The sequence below is a fragment of the Pipistrellus kuhlii genome, unplaced genomic scaffold (genome assembly GCF_014108245.1).
Source record: "Pipistrellus kuhlii isolate mPipKuh1 unplaced genomic scaffold, mPipKuh1.p scaffold_m20_p_23, whole genome shotgun sequence".
NCBI lineage: Eukaryota > Metazoa > Chordata > Mammalia > Chiroptera > Vespertilionidae > Pipistrellus > Pipistrellus kuhlii.
Window position 1 is genome coordinate 9,360,518 of NW_023425522.1, and position 21,800 is coordinate 9,382,317.

At 43.0% G+C, this 21,800-nt stretch overlaps 1 protein-coding gene across 1 annotated transcript; it reads left to right on the forward strand.

Moving 5' to 3' along the window:
* Positions 1-743: 743 nt before the first annotated feature.
* LOC118726718 (polyunsaturated fatty acid lipoxygenase ALOX12) lies at positions 744-14,013 on the forward strand. Its single transcript, XM_036451788.2, has 14 exons — positions 744-1,022; positions 1,393-1,594; positions 3,361-3,442; positions 3,546-3,668; positions 3,758-3,861; positions 4,106-4,266; positions 4,801-4,944; positions 5,580-5,789; positions 8,762-8,848; positions 9,081-9,250; positions 9,975-10,096; positions 13,242-13,342; positions 13,447-13,617; positions 13,746-14,013. Exons 1-14 carry the CDS (start codon positions 888-890, stop codon positions 13,923-13,925), a joined length of 1,992 nt encoding a protein of 663 aa, XP_036307681.1. The 5' UTR covers positions 744-887; the 3' UTR covers positions 13,926-14,013.
* The last annotated feature ends 7,787 nt before the right edge of the window (positions 14,014-21,800 follow it).

Consider the following 21,800-nt stretch of genomic DNA (forward strand, 5'->3'; position numbering starts at 1 on the left):
GAGGGCATTCAGGAGACAGCTGATGGATGATTCTCTCTCATCTCGGATGTTTCTTTCTCTCTCCTATCTCTCTTTCCCTCTCCCTCCCTCTCTCTGAAATCAATAGAAAACATATTTAACCCTGGCCAGTTTGGCTCAGAGGATAGAGCATCAGCACTCAGAGTGAAGGGTCCTTGGTTCAATTCCCATCAAGGGCACCTATCTCCATTGCAGACTCTATCCAGGTCCCAGTCCGGGCACCTGTGGGAGGCAACCAATCAATGTGTTCCTCTTACATAGAAGTTTCTTTCTGTGTATGTATCTCCCCCTCCCTTCCACTCTTACTAGAAATCAATGGGAAAATATCGTCAAGAGAGGATTAACAAAAATATATAAATAAATAAATAAAATTTTTTTTAAAAAGGAGAAGCAGGGCCTTCTATGGCCCACAATGATAATTTCAATGCTCCTTTAGCAAGTAGGTGAAGAGAAAGTGGGTACAATCACCCAAGGACATCAGGCACTGCCAGCAAGAATAGGGCCCCTTCAGAAAATGCTATCTGTTGTAAAACTACCCCGGAAGTAGAGAGAAGGGGACATGAAGGCGCAGGGTGTATTCTCCCTCCCCCTCTCCCTCTCTTGCCCCACCCAGGCTCAATGCCTTATCTTCCTCTTGGCCTCACTTCTCAGCACTTTGCTGAGAGGAGCAGCTGCTTTCCCCCACCCTCTGGGCTAATCCCAGGTTCTGGTGTGTCTGGGGTGGGGCCCAGTCCTGCAGTGGGCGGGCACTCAGAGTCCCGCTTTATTAAGCCCTGGACTTGTGCTGAGGCAGCAGGAGAAAGCCTGGCCACGGAATCTTTGGTACCAGTAACGGAACCTCTGCCACCCAGGAGAGCCCACCTGCTGCCATGGGCCTCTACCGCATCCGCGTGGCCACGGGGGCCTGGCCTTTCTCTGGGTCATTCAACCGCGTGCAGCTGTGGCTGGTGGGGGAGCGCGGGGAGGCGGAGCTGGAGCTGCAGCTGCGGCCAGCACGGGGCCAGGTGGGGCTCAATGCATGAGGGCGGGCAGGACGCTAGAGGCTAGGAGCCAGTGATGGGCATTCATGCTGGAACTTCCAGTGAGAAGGGACGCCAGCATCCGGGTGGGGTATAGGTTCAGAGCCAGAGCCCAGCTGGGCTCAACCCCTCTCTCCCTGTCTGAGATTGTGGTCCTCTCACCCTCCACTATTTCCCTAAGTGATCCCAGGCCAGTATCACTCTGGGATCAATGGTCAAAGGAAAGGATCTGCAAGAGCTCAGGCGCAGTGAAAGCTCAGTTTATGGACAGGGTAGGTGATGATGCTCAGTCCTCAATAAAAAACACTCAGGCCTCACCCTGAGTTCCAGGTCTACCAGGTTCTGGTCCCCACAGGTGGAGGAGTTTGAGCAAGATGTTCCCCAGGACTTGGGGCCACTGCAGTTCGTGAAGTTGCGCAAATACCACACCCTGGTGGACGACGCCTGGTTCTGTGACCGCATCACCGTGCAGGGCCCGGGAGCCTTGGAGGAGGCCGCCTTCCCCTGCTACTGCTGGGTGCAGGGCGAGGGCCTGCTGACCCTGCCCGAGGGCACCGGTGAGGGGGCGCCTCAGGGAAGTGGGTGTGGGACTCAAGGATTACTGGAGGTAAGGGGAGGCATAGGGTAGCACTATAGAAGGCCCTAGGAGTTGAAATACTGTATGCTCAGCAGGTTAAAGGTGGCCAAGACAGGAAATGGGAAAAGTTATACGTAGAGTTACAAAGGCTGGAAGTGGGACTGGACAAGGAAATAATGGATGTGTAGATCCCACCTCCCAAAAGGTGAGCAGAGTAGAGGGAGGTGCAGCTGTGTTGGGAAGCAGAAGAGCCAAAGTAAAGGGGAAAGGAGATCTCCATGTGACTGGGAACAAGTTAGGGCAGGGACATATGATCCCACAGAGGAGGCAGGGAAGGGGAGCAAATAAATGATATGATGTGGAGAGCTGGTTTGTGAAGAGTTGAGTTCCATGTTTTCATGAAAGAAAACTGTGAGAGCAGGAAGCACTCTGATTAGGGTGGGGATGAATGAGGACAGCAAAGAGAGAATCTGCTACCTTAAGAAATAAGTACGAGAGACAATTTAGGAAAATGACAAGTAAGAATGGAAGCTTAAACAAAATATCTTTGAGGCACGAGTAAGTATATGTACAGATGAGGGCAAGATTAAGCCAGGTGACCAACTATAAACTATGTGCAGTCTAGGACAGGTGAGATGAAGTCAGATAAAATAGCAATGTGGATCCACTACTGGGTTTGGCACACATAGAACAGGTGACAGTGAAAGTAGGTTGACGTCAGAGGATGTAAGTGTGCCTAATTTGAAATATGTCATTTTGGAGAACAGCTTAAGGTGTGGACAGGGAAGGACCAGGACAGGAGAAATTAACAAAGGAATATGGAGTAATGTCAGATAAGTATGGACTTTTCAGCTAATTAAGAAATTTATAGCCCCTGTGATGAAGAAAAGCAGTAAATAGGAAAATTTTAGTTAAGGTTTACAATAGGGTGACCAAAAAATGGGATTTTCCTCTCAGGAAAAATATGAGATTGAAGATTGGTGAAATTAAGAAAAGGGAGTGAGAAAAGATGAATGACTAGGGAACTAAGCAGAGCCAGAGAGAAAAAAAAAATCAAAAGAATATGATGCCATACAGTTAAGAAATAGGAGACTATGATCCCACTTCCAGAAATATATCCTAAGAAGCCCTACACACCAATCAGAAAGAATATATGCACCCCTATGTTCATTACAACATTATTTATAATGCCTAAGATCTGGAAACAGATCAAGTGTCCATCATTAGATGAGAGGATAAAGAAGCTGTGGTATATTTACACAATGGAATAGTTTGCAGCTATAAACAAGAAGGATTTCTTACCCAAACAACAGCATGGATAGACCTAAAGAATATTATTCTGAGTGAAATAACTCAGTTGGAGAAAAACAAGTATCACATGATCTCACTTATAAGTGGAATCTAATGAACACAATAAACTGATGAACAAAATCAATCCAGAGATATAGAAGCATGGAGCAGACTGACATACTCAGAGGTGGGGTGTCGAGTGAAGGGAGATGGGAAATGATTAGAACAAAAGAACTTATATACATACATGCATAACTATGGATACAGCCAATAGTGTGGTGAAGGCCTCAAGTGGGGTGGGGGCAGAGAGGGGGATAGAATGGAGGGAATAATTGAGGGATATCTATAATACTGTCAACAATTTAAAAATAAAAATAAATAGAACATTGGAAGGAGTCAGGGCATATCATGAGATTGGAGAAAGCATGGAGGAGAAATGTTTTGTTGTCTCCTCAGCCCGCCTGGCAGGAAACAATACCTTGGATGTCTTCCAGAAGCATCGAGAAAAGGAACTGGAGGAAAGACAGAAAATCTACTGGTAACCACCCTATTAGAAGCCTCCCAGCTGTACCCCCTTCCCTGACAACTTGCTCCATCAATGACTTCTACCCCCTCCATTAACCTATGTCCCCATATCTTAGCTGGGCCACCTGGAAGGAAGGGTTACCCATGACAATTGCTGCAGACACTATAGATGATCTGCCTTCAAATATGAGGTTCCATGAGCAGAAGAGGCTTCACTATGAATGGACAGTGAATGAAGGGTGAGGAAATGGTCAGAGTGGAGTGGGGCTGGTGGATCCAGAAACAGGATTTGGTAGATTGATGGTTTCATTCTTGATGTCTGCTCTAGGATTATGGAGATGGTCCTCAAATATGTTTACACCCTCCCAAGCCCCTGGAAACGCCTGGAAGATTTTGACCAGATCTTCTGGGGACAAAAGACTGCCCTGGCTGGTCAGTTGTTTGTCCAGGTCCCCATAACCCCTTGATGACCCTATTGATGAGGTATGTGTCACATTGCATAGTCTCCAAACTTCTTGTCAAAAAATAATTTGAGAGCTGGGGATCTCACAAAGGCCTCATGAATGAAAACATGTGGGCTGAATATGGAGGAGTCATGTGACTAAATCCTCGATTAGGAGAGTCTGAAGGAGAGGAACATCATGTGATGGTGACTATTTTCCTTCTAACCCCACAGAGAAGGTTCACCAGCGCTGGCAGGAAGATGAGCTTTTTGGCTACCAGTTCCTCAATGGCACCAACCCCATGCTGCTGAGACGCTCCACCTCTCTGCCCTCCCGGCTGGTGCTGCCCTCAGGGATGGAGGAGCTTCAGGCCCAGCTGGAGAAAGAACTCCAGGTACAGCCTCCAGCCCACGATTGTCTTCTCCCTGTCTGTGAGGTGGTGAAGGGAAAGAACCAAAGTTGAATCTGGAATGGGAGGCTTGGTAACCCACTGTCCCTGAGTATAGAGTCCTCTGCTGGGAAAACCTAGAGGTGAAAATGTAGGGAAAGCATCGAAGCTGGATTCTGCCAATAAAGCTGACCATTAGGAGACGGTGGAGAAAGGAGCTTGGGCAGTCTGACAAGGGGAGAGCTGGGCATACCTGTGGGACAGAAGCAATGGGCATACTTAGTCCTAAAACTGCCTCTGACACAGACAAGCTGCATGTCTGTAAGGAAGCCTCCTTTCAAGGGGGTCTTAGCCCTCCCTATAAAATAAGAGAACTTGAACTTGATGCTCTGGTGCTTCCTTCACTTCTGCCACTGGGACTCAGGTACTAATAGGGGATAATGACAAGAGAGTGAATGTCTTTACATTTCTTCCCCTTTGCCTTGGACCTGTGGATGTATGCTTTCAACTCTAACCCTGGATTCATTCCTCTTTCCTTAGAATGGTTCCCTGTTTGAGGCTGACTTCATCCTACTGGATGGGATTCCAGCCAACGTGATCCAGGGAGAGAAGCAGTACCTGGCTGTCCCCCTTGTCATGCTGAAGATGGATCCCAGTGGGAAGCTGCTGCCCATGGTCATCCAGGTGAGGTGTCCTCAGAAATCTCTGCTCAACGCTGCTCTGTGTTCATCCCCAACCTCTGCCAACAGACAAAGACAGCAGGCTCTGTCAACCACCCCTGCATCATTCAGTGACATCTATTCTTGTATCCAATATCTCCTTTCTACCTTACAGCCTACTCACTACTCACCTGGAATTACTTTTTTAAGAGTCAGAATGCTGTTAGTTCTCAACATAAGACTATCTTTTTCGACCAATGATTCTGTGGAATATCCCTTTTTTCTTAGACATATTTTCTCCCTTGGTTGTAATGTGTTTTCACACTTAACTCTTCTCATCAATCAGTTCATAGGAACTGTTATTTATCTCACATGTCCACCTTTTCCTTCCCATTCTACCATCCTAACTCACACCCTCATCAAATTTCCCTCAGTCACACTAGACACTTCTTTCCAGTTCCTCCTGCTTTGAACCTGAGCATCATGGCACTGACACTTCCCCACAGCACTTGAGAGGTTGAGTAGAAGGGCCTTCATTCCTCCAACTATATTATAATCCCTGGGAGACAACAATCAGTCACCAGTGTTTCCCCCAGAATAATAAGCATAGCTTGTAACATAGGAAGAAGCCAATGAATGCTTAGCTCCTCTTGGTTTCAGATCCAGCCTCCCAGCCCCAGCTGCCCCACCCCACCACTGTTCCTGCCCTCAGATCCTCCCCTTGCCTGGCTCCTGGCAAAGATGTGGGTCCGAAGTTCAGATTCCCAACTGCATGAGCTCCAGTATCACTTGCTGAGCACTCATCTGCTGGGTGAGGTCATCGCTGTGGCCACCATGAGGTGCCTCCCAGGACTGCACCCTGTCTTCAAGGTACATCCTCTACCCTCCTTTCCCATCTCCCTCACATCCCAGAGGAAAGAAACAACACAACAGTTCTCTAGAATTTAAAAAGCATAAGCCACCTGTTTGGGAAGAAGTTAACCAAGTTTCTTCTAATTGAATGAGTATCTGCGTTGATGTAATAAAAAAAATATTTGTGATTTGTAAACAGACAAGAGGCAATTATCGTGTCAGGACTTTGCAACTTGTCGCTGTATTTCTAAAGTTTAAATTATTTTATTTTGAGATATTCATAGGTTCTTATGCAGTTTGAAGAAATAATACAAGAGAGATACCATCTATTAAGTCAAATTACTTAGCAAATATTCAGCACTTACTGTAAGGCAGTTCTGATATTCTCCAGCAGAGTCTGCTGTAGAGCAGAAATGTAATTACATAAATAAAAAGTATTGCTCTGCTTCACAGAGCTAGCATTTAACTTGCAAGCCAAATGATACACATGAAAAATTACCAATCAGCTGGGGAGAGATCAATGCAGGGTGAGGGAAAGGAGACTTATGTGATACTTTAAACTATAAAGAATTAAAAAAAATTTTTTTTTTAAATAAGAGCAACCATGGAACAGAATCTGGATATAAAGTTGAAATCAAGACAGAAAGCAATCAACACCACAGTTTAGGATTCATTAAGTAGAAACTCAAAGGAATAAAAGACCAGCCCAAGAGGTTATTTAACCTGCCCAATGACAGGTGCATGACATGGTCGTTAGAGTAATGGAAAGGAAAAGGCAAAGACTTTGTGATGAGAGGAAATAGTAGTTGCAGCATTCCTGAGGGAAAGATTGGAGAGAAAGCTCAGGAGTATGGGCTGCTGCAACCACTAGACTACCCTGTAGATAGTTGTACTGATCCAGAAATACTATAATTATACACAGTAGTGAGCCTAGTATCTATTGCTAACTAGAAGGCAGCAAAAATAGCCTTTTGCTAGCCTACAAAACATTTTTGAAATCTTGATGACACTAGCAGCAGGAGCAAAGAAGGTACAAGCTTATGAACCAGAACAAGTGTTAGAAACAATACAGTCAGCAGAAGCCCATTTTGAAGTCAAAGATAATATGTTTGGTTTTAGGTACATGGAGTTGGAAGTGGTGGCAAGATATGTGCGTGCATGCTGGGTAGAACATCTGAATTGTGTTTCTTCCAGGAGTCCCAACCTTCATCTCCAAACCTGTCCATTGGTAGCAAGGACCCCTTTGGCGCCGGGGATAACATAGACAAAATAGCCCTTAACAGAATTCCTTGATGTTGGAGTTAATTGACTTTATGATGCTTTTTCATCACCATTTGCTCTCTATCTTGATGATTGAACCAACTTTTACATTTCAAACCTCCCCCCCCCACCTTCCACAGCTCCCTCTATAGCTGTCTCCCCTCTCCATAACAATTTCATCCCACAGCAAATACCTGAGTTGTTATCAGGCCACCAGGAGGGCTAGGCCTTCCCCCTTCATAAAGGTTACCTGTGCAGGCTGTGCATTCAGACTGCTGGTGTTTGCATCCTGAATCCTGGCCTCAGTTCTTACCAGATGTGCGTTCAGGGTCCTCATCTCTAAATGGGAATAATAGATGCATCATCATGGAGGTGATTAACAGCATTACATAGGCTAATTGTGACAAAAAATAATAGTTCTTGCTATTATGATTAGTTCTTTGTCTTCTGGTTTCTTCCCTTCTCATGTAGACTTGGTGTTTCCTATGACATGCAGCATCTTTAATGGTCTTTCAAGGGTATTAGACCAATGTGAGTTGCTTTGCTATGCTGGTACCAATGGTATCAACTGGGTCCTTCCCTCTCTGCAGCATCACCAGCTCACATAAATAACAATATTGCATGAATCCCCCATCACTGGATGAAGAAAAAAATGTCTAAGACAAAAGGAAATGCACATGAGGATCAGATGGCCTTTTTTCAAGGCAAAGGAAAAGCAAAAGAGAGGGCCCTAACTAACAGTGCCTAATTGGAGATTTGACAATAGCCCCTCTGCTGTTAAAGATGGTAGATCAATAAGGTTCCTTTAATTCTGACTGAAAATACCCTGCCCAACCCAACCCTGAAATTTTGAAAATGCAAGAGTAAAATAACTAAAGGTTGGAGGAGCAACCTTGAAAATTAATAGAAAGGCTAGTTTAAACTGTAAGGATGTGGCCGAAAACGGTTTGGCTCAGTTTGGAAAACAGTTTGGAAAGAGCGTTGGCCTGTGGACTGAAAGGTCCCAGGTTTGATTCCTGTCAAGGGCATCTACCTTGGTTGTAGGCACATCCCCAGTGGAGGGTGTGCAAGAGGCAGCTGATCGATGATTCTCTCTCATCGATGTTTCTAACTCTCTATCCCTCTCTCTTCCTCTCTGTAAAAATATCAATAAAATATATTTTAAAAATTATGTCATCTAATGATGCAAGGCTGTCTCACACTTAAAAAAATAAATAAATAAACTATAAAGATGTATAAGATAGAAAAATTATTTTGAAAAATCCAAAGATAAAGGATTGATTCTCAAAAGACACAGGGTGGGACTAATAATAATGATAACAGATACTATTCAAGGACATCTGTGTGCTAGGCAGTGTACTGAACACTCTCATATGTTATACACATAGGCATCACCACAGCACCTGTGATGCGACCCTATTGTCATCCCCTGTAAAGAAATAAAGAGATGGGTGTTTAGAGGGTTTATTGTCATGGTCAGATATCAAAGTAAGTGGTGAAGTGTATATTAAAGTCCAGGTCAATCAGACTCCAAAGCTCAACTCACAGAGCAATGGGAGAATATGAGACTAAGAGATCAGAAAGGGAGGAGACTACCTGGCAAAGGCACCAGCAGGTAGGAAAGCATCAAGAGAAGAGGGAGAGGAAGCCACATGCTGAGTGCCCCATACTAATAAGGAAGGATCCACGCTTGTTGTCCATAAACCACCCCTCCACCCTTCTCCATCCAGCTCCTGATCCCACACACCCGCTACACCCTGGACATCAACACCCGGGCACGGAATGAACTCATCTCAGAAGGAGGCTTATTTGACAAGGTAAGGAGGAGGATTGTGGGGCCACCCAATCACCCAAGTCTGCATGACCTCCTGTCACTTTCAACATTCCAGGCCCCGCTGTGTGACTGTCCTGACCCTTTAACCCAGGAGCCTTGTCCCTTTAAACCAATGTCATTGAATCTGAAAAGGCCACATCTGACCACTTTACATACTATGCCATGTTTTCTGGTTCTGTTTGTCCCCTCAAGTCCTCTCATTTCTGTTGTCACAGGGATGGAGCACAGGTGGAGGGCCCCATGTGCAGGTGCTCCGTCGGGCCATGGCTAAGCTGACCTACCGCTCCCTCTGTCCTCCTGACGATCTGGCTGACCGGGGCCTGCTGGGAATCCCAAGTGCCCTCTATGCCCATGATGCTTTACGGCTCTGGGAGATTATTGCCCGGTGGGTGAGAGTTGGAGAAATAAAAGGACATTGGGAACAGTGAGAATGGGGCTTTAACCTGAGGTCACCATGAGGCCAAAGGAATATGAAAGAAGAAAGTCCAGAAAGGAGAAGCAAAGGAGCCAATTGAGAAGAGATTAGGAACAGTGAAGAGATGGTGGGTAAGGTCTGAGGATGGGAAGGTTGAAATAAACAGTGTAAGTAAGTAGATTTGTGTGGTTGAGTGAAACTGTGGTATCTGGTGGAATCAGACATCTATACTAAAGTTAAAGAGGGTAGACCATTTTGTTATGAAGAGTGACTATGAACCATGTGTCTGCAATGCTATTATATATTTATGTATATTGATTTTAGAGAGGGAGAAGGAGAAAATTATAGAATCATCAATAATCATCAATTGATTAGCTGCCACCTGTTAAGGATCTAGCCAGCAACCCAGACACGTGCCCAAACTGGGAATTGAACTGTGACCTCCTGGTTCATAGGTCCACACTCAACCACTGAGACACATTGGCCAGGCAGAATTCTTAAAATTAACGTCCCACATTTCCTTTCTAAACTAGCGTGTAGAAAGACCTTCAGGGTGCCCCAAAAGGAAAGTCTTATCAGATCTGTCCTCAGGTACAGCAAGAATCAGCTGGATAGATAACACAGAAAAGGAGTAGTAGCCAGAGACTAGAGCTTTCTACTCTCAAGGAGCTCAGCTCCCTTCTCCTCTGGGCAGGTACGTGGAGGGGATTGTCCACCTCTTCTACCACGGGGATGACATTGTGAGAGGGGACCCTGAACTGCAGGCCTGGTGTCAGGAGATCACTGAGGTGGGGCTGTGCCAGGCCCAGGACCGAGGTAAGATCCCTCCCCAGAGAAGGGAGCTCCTAGACCCTGTGACCAGAGGCCCTTTTCAGCCTTGCCCTTCTGGGACTATGACCCCAACCCCTCATCAGCCCCTGTTTCCCCACACATGGAGCATCTTATTCCCATTCCCACTTCCTAAGTCTCAGGACAATTCTAGAAACCCAAGAATTGGCCTCCCCCTCCTTTTCATAGAGGCCCCTAATCTGCCAAAAGGACTAATAGGCCAGAACCATAGTCAGTAAGGGATCTGCCCAGGCCCTGCCAGGCTCTTCTTATTATTGTTTGTTTTCTTTATTAAGGATAGAAATGGGAAGTCCATGAAATCCTATCCTTGCTTTCCCTCACTTTTCCTCCTTCTTAATATTGTCCAGCACTCACACAGGATCCAGACATCCTACATGCCTGCCAACTGCAGGGCCATTTCTAGATGTAGTCTCAGTACTGTATATATTTGACTTAAACCCAAACTCAGTGTCATGATCCTTGGGACTGAAGTTTCTTTAAAAAAAAAAAAAGAAAAAAAAAAAAAAAGAAAAAAAAAGTGTACTCCTCACCAGTGAACTAACCACCTGTAGTTCCCCTACCCCATTTTATATTGATAAAAGGCCAAGAAATAGTCTTTATTGAGCTCTTCCTATGTTCATATTTCTCTCTCTCGTACACATAGGCCAGAAGGGACTGTTTTGAATCATCCTTTAGCTCCTTTCCCCTTCAGTCTTCACACCAATACCTTGAATGCTTTACACTCCCTATGTGCAATAACTGTCCCCAACAGCTAAGATCTGTTACTTATAACCAGGCCCACAGGATGCACACATCATAAACCACATGCCTACCATGGATTGGAGTCCTATCTCAAAGCATCTGGGACTGTACCTTCCCCATTCATCCAAGAACACCTCCAAAATCCTTCACGACCAAAACCTCTGTAGTATGTCTCATTTCTGGCCATCAGGCTCTACCTGATCCAAAACACCCTTCTCATTCTCTCTTTTGTGCTTCTTCCCATGAAATACCCACATCATAGCACTTGTAAAACTTATTGGAATGTGTGCTTTAACCTCTTGCACCCACACTGTGTCTCCAGCAATTTTCATGGTTTCTTTGTGCTATCCTTCGCTCATCACCCTCATTAAAGACAGTGTATTAAGATTTTCTCTTCCACCAATACTGGTTTGGCTAAATGGATAGAGTGTCGGCTTGCAGACTGAAGGGTCCCAGGTTCGATTCTGGTCAAGGGCATGTATACCTTGGTTGCAGGCATATCCTCTCTCTCTCTCTCTCTCTCTCTCTCTCTCTCTCTCTCTCTCTCTCTCTCTCTCTCTCTGTTCCTCTCTGTACAAAATCAATAATATATATTTAAAAAAAAAGATTTTCTCTTCCCTGACCTCTGCTTGAGAAAGCTATTTAATCTCATTGGCTTTTAATATCCTTTCACTGAAATGAATGTATTTCTTGTCCCAATTGAAATAATGAATGTGACAAGGTTGAAACATGTAAAACAATCAATATAAAATTATTGTGATCCTATGCCCCACTCCAAAAAATTACCTCCCAAATACGGTCAGCAAGTGTAATATGTGAGCAGGTCCTTCAACACCCTGAGCAGCATCTCAACTGTAAATTGAGTGGATTTGATGGTGTTCCAGTTCCAAAATGAATCCATGACTGCTTTTTTTCTGCATCATAGCCCAGATACCTGGAACTGCTTTCCAGAAATTAGGAGAGCAACCTCGTATTCTTAACCGCGTTGGGGGAGGTTGGAAATTTTATTAAAATAATATACACTAAAAAAAAGTTAATGTTATAAATCATAGGCTACAACTTGAACTTTTAGTAAGGTGAAATACCTGTGTAATTAGCACAAATTACAAAAAAAAAAAAATTACTAGCTCCCCAGAAAGCCCCTTGTGCTATTCTAGTCCTTACCTATCCAAAGGTAACCACTTCATACTGCACAGGTTAGTTTTACCTGTTTGAACTTCACACAAAAACATGCACTAATGTCTCCAAATTGTTTGAAATTTACCCATGCTGCCGTGAAATGTAGCATGTAGTTCATTGTTCTCATTATATAGTATTCTATTTTGTAAATATGGTGGACTTTAGTTTTTTCCTTTCTCCCATTGATGAGCATTTGGTTTGCTTCCATTTCGAGGCTATTAATGTCATTTCTGCTGTGAATAATGTTGTGTGTACAGTTCTGTTGGGTTGTATATAGAAGTGAAATTGATGGTCATAGGATATGTGTATGTTCTGCTTTAGTGGTTTCTGACAGTTTTCCAGTGTGCTTGTATACATTTATTCATCTTCCACAGAGTATGAGGTATAGTCAGTATCTTCTCAAATATTTGAAAAAATGCTTTGGTCATATTGTGAATGTTATGTTTTCACATTATGAGTTTAAGTTGTATTCTCACAGTGACTGGTAGAACCGAGGAACTTGTCCTAGGTTTAGTAGCCACATGGATATCCTCCTTTGTGTGGAGCCTGTCACTCTCCTGTACCATTTTATTTTGGGTGTCTACCTCTTTCCTGTTGCTTTTAACCACTTTTTGAACACTTGATAGTTGACCAACCAGCCTCTCGACCCTGCCCACTCTCTACCTTATAAACAAACATACCTACAATGGACTGAGGGGTTTTGTATGAATGGTTCCTTTATAAGGTAAGTATTATCATCTCTATTTTCATAGTAAAATAAACAGAAGCTCAGAGAAGCTAAGTAGGTAGTCCAAGGTAATGAGTTAGTCAGCAGCAAAGCAAGGACTGGTCTCTTGACTAAATTATTAGCTATCCCCCTTTAAATCACATATCTCCTTCCCTGCCTTACTTATATTCTTATCACTATCTCACACACTGTGTATAATTTTACTTAGTTGTTCTGTTTATTATCATTCTTCACCACTACAGTCTGTTTTGTCCACCAACATATTCCCAGTGCCTGTATAGTGTCTGGTACATAGTAGTTCATGACATATATATATATATATATATATATATATATATATATATATATATACACACACACACACACACACACACACACACACACACACAGACATGACACACTATCAGCGTTTATTTCCTTATCTCCTTTGTAACTGCAGTGTCTATGCTTTGTTCTTTTCTCTAGGTTTCCCTGTGTCCTTCCAGTCTCGGGCTCAGCTCTGCCATTTCCTTACCATGTGCATCTTCACATGCTCTGCCCAGCATGCAGCAGTCAACACAGGCCAGGTATGGGTCTCTGAGAGAAAGCTTGGGGATACTTGAGGAACAGAGCTGGGGTCTAAGTTCCTGAATCAGAGTTTCTGAGTGACTCCAGATTCTTCTTCTTCCAGTTCGACTGGTATGCCTGGGTCCCTAATGCCCCAAGCTCAATGCGGATGCCTCCACCCACCACCAAGGAAGATATCACAATGGACACAGTGATGGGCTCACTACCTAATGTCTGGCAGACCAGTCTTCAAATGTTAGCCACATGGCTCGTTAGCCGGTCTTCGTTAGATATGGTGAGAAGGGACCTCTGGAGTTCTGAGGAGACTGATGGCTGACAAGGAGACTTAAGGGTGAGGAACTGGAGTTTGGGTTCCTTTGTCTTAGAACTAGAAGATGATTGGTCCTTTCTTTTCTGCTTCAGGTACCCCTGGGGCATCACACAGAAGAATATTTCTCAGGTCCTGAGCCCAAGGCTGTTTTAAGACAATTTCAAGCAGATCTGGACCACCTGGAAAGGGAGATAGTGGCCCGGAATAAGCAGCTAGACCTTCCCTATGAATACCTGAAGCCGAGCTGCATAGAAAGTAGTGTCACTATCTGAACCCAAATTGGTCACCGTTCAAATACTTGAGGCCCCCAACATGCTTAACATTTCCCCTTGATTTTTACTGTTTTCATGGGTCTGACTTGCTATGGTTCTGTTTTTCTCCTCTTGAGTTCCCCACCTATATAACTCACCTGCATGAGGCATTGTCTTTACTTCCAGTTTCCTTAATAGGATGATCTTTACCTTGAAACCAACTCCCTTAGAGAAATCAAATAGCTACTCATTTTCTTTCCTCTGGATATTTTGCCTTCTCCATTTGTCAATAAATTATATAATGACATTACATTATCATTGATATAAGTGATTTAAAGTTATTTTTAATGGTGTATCTAATTTTTAATACTTTGGGAGACAGAAGTTAATTCCATTCCTTTTTTTCTAATCTGAATATCAGTTATCACAGCACTGTTCATTGAAAAGCCCATCCTCCCTAATCATCTATAATGCTGACATAGATTAAGTTGCCATCTATGAATGAATTAGTTCTTAGCTTTCCAGTATTTATACCACACTAACATAATCACCACAGCTTTATACTTAACATAGCCTGCCTTTTACTGACATATTCATCCAATCTGTTCTTTAGAGGTACTTTAGCTTTCCTTGGGCTTCTGGCTTCCTAAAGGTCTGGTGCATGAAATTCGTGCATAGGTGCAGTCCCTAGGCCTGGCCAGTGATTGAAGCACAAACATCTGGCATGGAAGGGCAGGTCCCAGCTGACCTCTGGGCCCTGAGTAGCCCCTGGGTCCCGGGCCCCACTCACCCTCCACCCCTGCCTGAGTCCCCACGCAGAGATATGGTGAGCATTGCTGGATGCCACAAGCCGAGGCCTATGGGCCTCTGGGCTGCCCAGCAGCACCATGCTGAAACCGGGTGGGCAGCATGTCCTCTCCTGGTCAGCCTCATAGGCAGGCACCTGTACAAACCCATGAGGAACCTGACTGTCCCCTATGGTCCCAGCAGCTGTAGCCCACCATGTTCCATTCTGCCCCTGTTGGTCAGCACATGTCATAGTAAGTGGTTGAACTCCCAGTTGAAGAATTTGCATATTAGCCTTTTATTATATAGGATACTAGAGGCCCAGTGCATGGATTTGTGCACTGGTGGGGTCCATCAGCCTGGCCTTCGGGGATCAGACCGAAATCGGCTATCCAACTTCCCCAAAGGGGTTCCACTCTCAACAAGGTGGAAAGAGAAGAATCATACCTCAACATAATAAAAACTATATATGATAAACCCACAGCTAACATCATACTCATGGGCAAAAACTAAAAATATTTCCCCTAAGAACAGGAACAAGACAGGGATGCCCACTCTCACTACCCCGTTTGACATAGAACTAGAAGTATTAGCCATTGCAATTAGACTAGAAGAAATAAAAGGCATCCAAATTGGAAAATAAGAAATAACACTACCTTATTTGCAGATGACATGATATTATACATAAAAAACCTGAAAGACTCCATCAAAAAACTAATAGACTTAATAAATGAATGTGGCAATGTAGCAGGATATTAGCACCAAGAAACCTGGCATTTCTATACACCAATAGTGAACTTACAGAAAGACTAAAAAAGCAATCCAATTTACCATCACACCAAAAAAATTAAGATACCTAGGAATAAACTAAGGAGATAAAAGACCTATACATGGAAAACTACAGGACACTGAAAAAAGAGATACCCTATTTCCCTGAAAATAAGACAGTGTCTTATATTAATTTTTGTTCCCAAAGATACTCTAGGTACCTCATATAAATGGAAACATGCATTATTCTCTGTGACTGGCTGATTTTTCTTAAAGCCAAATGTCCTCAAGGTTAAGCTATGTTATATCATGTCTGAATTTGCTTCCTTTTTAAGGCTGAACAATATTCTGTTGTATGTATATGTCACATTTTGTTTATCCATTCAGCTACTGATGGGCACTGGGTTGCTTTTACCTTTTGGCCATTGTCAGTAATACCCCGGTGAATATAAGTGTATAAATGACAGATGAGTCCCTGCTTTGAACCCTTTTGGTTATATACCAGCAGTGGAGTTACTGGATCATATGCTAATTCAATTTTTAATTATTTGAGGATTCATCACACTGTTTTCCACTGTGGCTGCACCATTTTATGTTTCCTACATCAGTACCAGGGATTTCAGTTTCTCCACATCCTTGACAGCACTTATTTTCTGTTTTGTTGATAAGTAGAGCTAATTTTTTTTTTTTTTTTGAGTAGAGAAAAGATGTGTTTATTTCTGGGTCTCTGAGCAGGGTGGTCACCCGAAGTGTTACTTCTTCTAGGACACCGATCAGAGCACAGGGCACAGAACAAAGCACCAGCCAAGAAGAAAAGGAGAAAAAACCCGAAATGCCTGAGTTAATGTGCACTTTGGGGCTTCTTCTTTCTGTTTACCCACAAGCAACACTATCCCCTTGTCCAACAGCCTGCAGTGACCTCGGCCTCTTGGTTCTGAACCCTTTGAAGTCAGCTGCACCTTTGTGACAGGAGGTCCTTCCGGACAGGGCCTGCTAGTGGGAAAGCACAGCTGAATGCTTGAGGGTGAGCGCTCGAGCACCAGATGGGCTTCGCCAGAGCAGTGCTGCCTGGACAGGCTGTGGGCCGGCTGGCCTGCTGACCAGGTGCATATTTGCCTACAGACTGGGTCTCCACGACCTGCCCCAGTCAGTCACCTTTTTCAGTGCCATCGACATTGACCAGTGTCTCGTGAAGGAAGTGATCATGGACTATAAAACCCCCTCCAACCTCACCCAGCATGGAAAGGAGATAGGGGATTGCCTTGGGCGAAGCACTGGATATCTACCAGGTCCTAGAACTCACCAAAAGCTCCCTGGAGAGGAGAGTTAATTTTTTATATTGTGTTATGTAAAGTTCCATCTTTATTTTTTTGTATGTATATATCCAGTTTCCTCATCATCTTCATTTGTGGAAAGAACTGTCCTTTACCCATTGAATGGTCCTGGAATCCTTGTTAAAAAAAATCAAAGACTGAGGAATGGGAACCTCTATTTAGTGTTGACAACAAAAATACAGTTAAAAAAATGAATAAGCATTCATTTGTGTCTAAATTTTCAAAAAAGTCAATTGACTATATACACGAGGATTTATTTCTGAGCTCCTTATTCTATTCCATTGGTCTATGCCTATCCCCATGCCAGTAACACACTTGTTTAATCACTATAATTTTACAGGAAATTTTGAAATGGGAAAGTGTGAGTATTCTACTTTTGTTTTTTAAGATGTTTTGCCCGGGAGATCCAAGATGGCTGCACAGGTAAACACCTAATCGCAGCCACACACAACAATTTCAATAAAATACAACTAAAATATAAAATGGACATTACCCAGAACTACAGGAAAGTCGACTGACTGGAAATTCTACAACGATAAGGAAAGAGAAAACCAGAAGGAAAATCAGAGGAGCTGTAAAAGCCTAAGGGAGACACGCAGCGCGCGGAGAGGACGGAGCCGGAGAGGAGGGGAGGCTGAGCGCCTGGCTGGCGTTCCCTAGCGGAAAGGAGATAAAAGCTCTGGATTGTGCTCAACCCCAGACCTGACAGTGCTGAACCCCAGTTCTAGGCCAGACCCTGGGGACCCATGCTCAAACAGAGGGAGCCTGGGCTGTGAGGCGGAATCCCAGGGGAGTGGTGAAAGACAAAGCCCCCGGAGGAGTGCACATTGCGCACAGAGGATGGACTGTTGACTCTGCTGCTAGATTGCCCTAGCGGGAAGGAGACAAAAGCTCCAGACTGTGCTGAGCCCCAGTTCCGATTGCTCTGAACCCCAGTTCTAGGCCAGACCTCAGGGACCCAGGCTCAAACAGAGGGAGACTGGGCTGTAAGGCAGAAACCAGGGGGAACGGTGAAAGGCAGAGCCCCCGGAGGTACGCCCATTGCACGCAGAGAAGGGACGGTTGGCTGTGCCGTGGGATTCCCTGGCGGGAAGGAGACAAAAGCTCCAGACTGCTCTGAACCCCACTTCCAATCCCACTTCCAACTGAACTGAACCCAGTTCCAGGCTTATTGGGGGAGAGCCTAGACTAGGGGTGTCAAACTCAATCAGAGAAGGGGCCAAAATCTAAAATCCAGCCTAAATCGCGGGCCGAATGGTTTACTGAACAGTCATAAACTGTCATTGTGATGGAAACGCAGCGGAGTGCAGTGATGACAGCGCGGTGCAGGCCACATTGCAAGGCCTGGCGGGACGGATTTGGCCCGCGGGCCTTGTGTTTGACACATGTGGCCTAGACTGTTTGGTAGCAGGTGAAACTTGAGGGCACCTTTCTCTCAGAGGTGCTTGCAACGAGTGCTGAAGGACCCTGAGGAATACCGAGACTCACGAGCTGCATAAGGCGTGGCTGACAGAAACCAAAGCTGTAGTCTCCACCCTGAAACTGTGCCCCATCCAGGCAAAACACAGACACTTTTAAGGCTACCAACTCAGGGAAGTTGCGAAAATGCCAAGACAAGGAAATAGATCACAAACGAAAGAAATGGAGGACAAAAAGTGACTGGATATAGAGTTCAAAACCACACTTATAAGGTTGTTTAAGAATCTCCTAGAAAAGGCTGATAAAATAAATGAGACCTATGAGGATATGAAAAGGGATCAACTAGAAATAATAAGGGATCAACTAGAAATAATAAGGAATCAACAAGAAATAATAAGGGATCAACAGGAAATAAAGAATACATTGTCTGAAATAAAAAATATTATACAGAGTCCTAAAAACAGAATGGAAGATCGCAAGAATCAAGTCAAAGAGTTGGAACATAAAGAGCCAGAAGACACTCCTCTGCAGAAGCAAGAAAGCAAGAGAATCCAGAAAGTTGAAGATAATGTAAGAAACCTCTGGGACAACTTCAAACGAACCAACATCAGAATTATGGGGGTCCCAGAAGATGAGAGAGAGCAAGATATCAAAAACATACTGAAAGAAATAGTGATAGAAAACTTCCCCCACCTGGTGAAAGAATTAGACTTACAAGTCCAGGAAGCGCACAGAACTCCAAACAAAAAGAATCCAAAGAAGACCACACCAAGACAAATCATAATTAAAATTCCAAGAGCAAAAGACAGAGAGAGAATATTAAAAGCAGCAAGAGCAAAGCAGGTAGTTACCTATAAAGGAGCACCTATACGATTGTCAGCTGACTTCTCAACAGAAACCATGCAGGCCAGACAGGAATGGCAAGAAATATTCAAGGTGATGAATAGTAAGAACCTACAGCCAAAGATAATCTATCCAGCAAAGCTATCACTCAGAATCAAAGGCCAGATAAAGAGCTTCACCAATAAAAAAAAAAAAGCTAAAGGAGTTCATCACCACCAAACCAGAATTATATGAATTGCTGAAGGGGGTTCTTTTGGAAGAGAAAGTAAATAAAGACAAAAACTATGAACAACAAATACGTAACTATCAACAAGTGAATCTAAAAACCAAAAAATTTTTAAAAAATCTGATGAACAATATTAACTGTTGAATATAATAGAATCAGAGGTATGGAGGGGAGTGAACTGACGATTCTCGGGGAAAAGGGGAGAGGGGGGTGGGGGGAGAGACTGAACATAAACTGTGCATCTATGGATGAGGACAAGAGGGGTGGGGAAAGGGCAGAGGGCAGGGTGGGAACCTGGTGGAGGGGAGCAATGGAAGGGGGGGGGGACAGAGGAACATCTGTAATAATATGAACAATGAAGATTTATATATATATATATATATATATATATATATATATATATATATATATATATATACAAAGATGTTTTTCGCATTTGGTGTCCCTTGAAATTCCATGTAAATATGAGGATGAGTTTTCTATTTCCACAAAAAAGTCCTTGGGATTTTGATAGAATTGCATTGAATCTGTACATTGCTTTGGGTAGTAGTCATCTTTAAAATAGTAAGTTTTCCAATTAATGAATACAGGGTATTTTCCCATTTATTTGGGTCTTCTTTAATTTTGTTCATTGATGTTTTGTAGCTTTAATTATATAAATCTTTTGCCCCTTGGTTAAATTTATCCCTACAAACTATTTCTTATATTTTTGATGCTATTCTAATGGAGTTGTTAATTTCCTTTGTATATTATTGCTTGCTAATGTACAAAAATACAACTAACTTTTGTGGGTTGATTTTGTATCTTGCCATTTTGCAACCTGGTTGAAAAGTAAGGGGAATGAATACATCTCCATCTTTTATTGCTGGCAATACACTCTATTTGGATTTGAGCCCAAATGGTGTGACACCAGGGCCCATGCTTTTCATGTCTACGGGACAGTGTCTCCACAAATGAATTCTTTCCATCCAGAAATGAAGGTTTCTCCATTCATTAATTTCTTTTTTAAATATCTTTCAAAGAATGATATATATTTCTCTACAGATGACTTGTTTCTGTCTTATTAAATTTACTCTTATTTCATAATGTGTTAGTAACAACATGGAGTCATTTTCTATTTTAATTTTTAACTGATTATTGCTAACTAAAAGAAAAATTATGCTTTAAACTGTTTATTTAGTATCTTAGTGTTTTGTTTTGAGTATTTTGTATCCTATCTCTTATTAGTTCTTATATCTTTGATTGTCTCTTGAACTTTCTAGTAACATTATTATGTTTGCAAGTGATGATTCTTTTGTTGTTTCTCTAAACTTAACTACATGGGACCCTTGAACAACATGGGCTTGAAATGCATGGGAGTTCACCTGTATATGAATTTCTTTAAAATAAATAAATGCAGTGCCAAAATGTATTTTCTCTTCCTTGTACTTTTCTTAACATTTCTTTCTCTTATTCATTGTAATGATATAGTATATAATGTACTAATGTGTGTTAATTGATTGTTTATGTTATGGACAACAGTAGGCTCTTGGTAGTTAAGTTTTGGGGGAGACAACTGTGATGAGATTGGTACCCCTAACCTCTGTTGTTCTAGGTCAGTGGTTGGCAAACTCATTAGTCAACAGAGCCAAATATCAACAGTACAACGACTGAAATTTCTTTTGAGAGCCAAATTTTTTAAACTTCTAACACCACATCTTTTTTTTTAAAAATAATAAATCTTTATTGTTCAGATTATTACAGGTGTTCCTGTTTTCCCCCCTCCCCCCATAGCTCCCATCCACCTGATTCCCCACCCCATGCCCTTATCCCCGCCACTGTCCTCATCCATAGGTGTAAGATTTTTGTCCAATCTTTTCCCGTACCCCTCAGATCCTAAGAATTGTTAGTCAACTCCCTTTCTATGTCCCTGATTCTATTATTATATATCCACCAGTCCATTTTGTTCTTCAGATTTTTTATACACTTGATTTTTAGATTCACTTGTTGGTAGGTATGTATTTGATGTCTTTTTGTCGTTCATACTTTTTACCTTCACCTTTTTTTCCTTCTTCCTCTTCTTAAAGAATGCCCTTCAACATTTCATGTAATCCTGGTTTGGTGGTGATGAACTCCTTTAACTTTTTCTTGTCTGTGAAGCTCTTTATCTGACCTTCAATTCTGAATGATAGCTTTTCTGGGTAGAGTAATCTTGGTTGTAGGTTCTTGCTGTTCATCACTTTAAATATTTCTTGCCACTCCCTTCTGGCCTACATAGTTTCTGTTGAGAAATCAGCTGACAGTCATATGGGTACTCCCTTGTAGGTAACTAACTGTTTTTCTCTTGCTGCTTTCAAGATTCTCTCTTCGTCTTTTGCCCTTGGCATTTTAATTATGCTGTGTCTTGGTGTGGTCCTCTTTGGATTTCTCTTGTTTGGGGTTCTGTGCACTTCCTGGACTAGTAAGTCTATTTCTTTCACCAGGTAGGGAAAGTTTTCTGTCATTATTTCTTTCAATAGGCCTTCAATGTTCTGCTCTCTC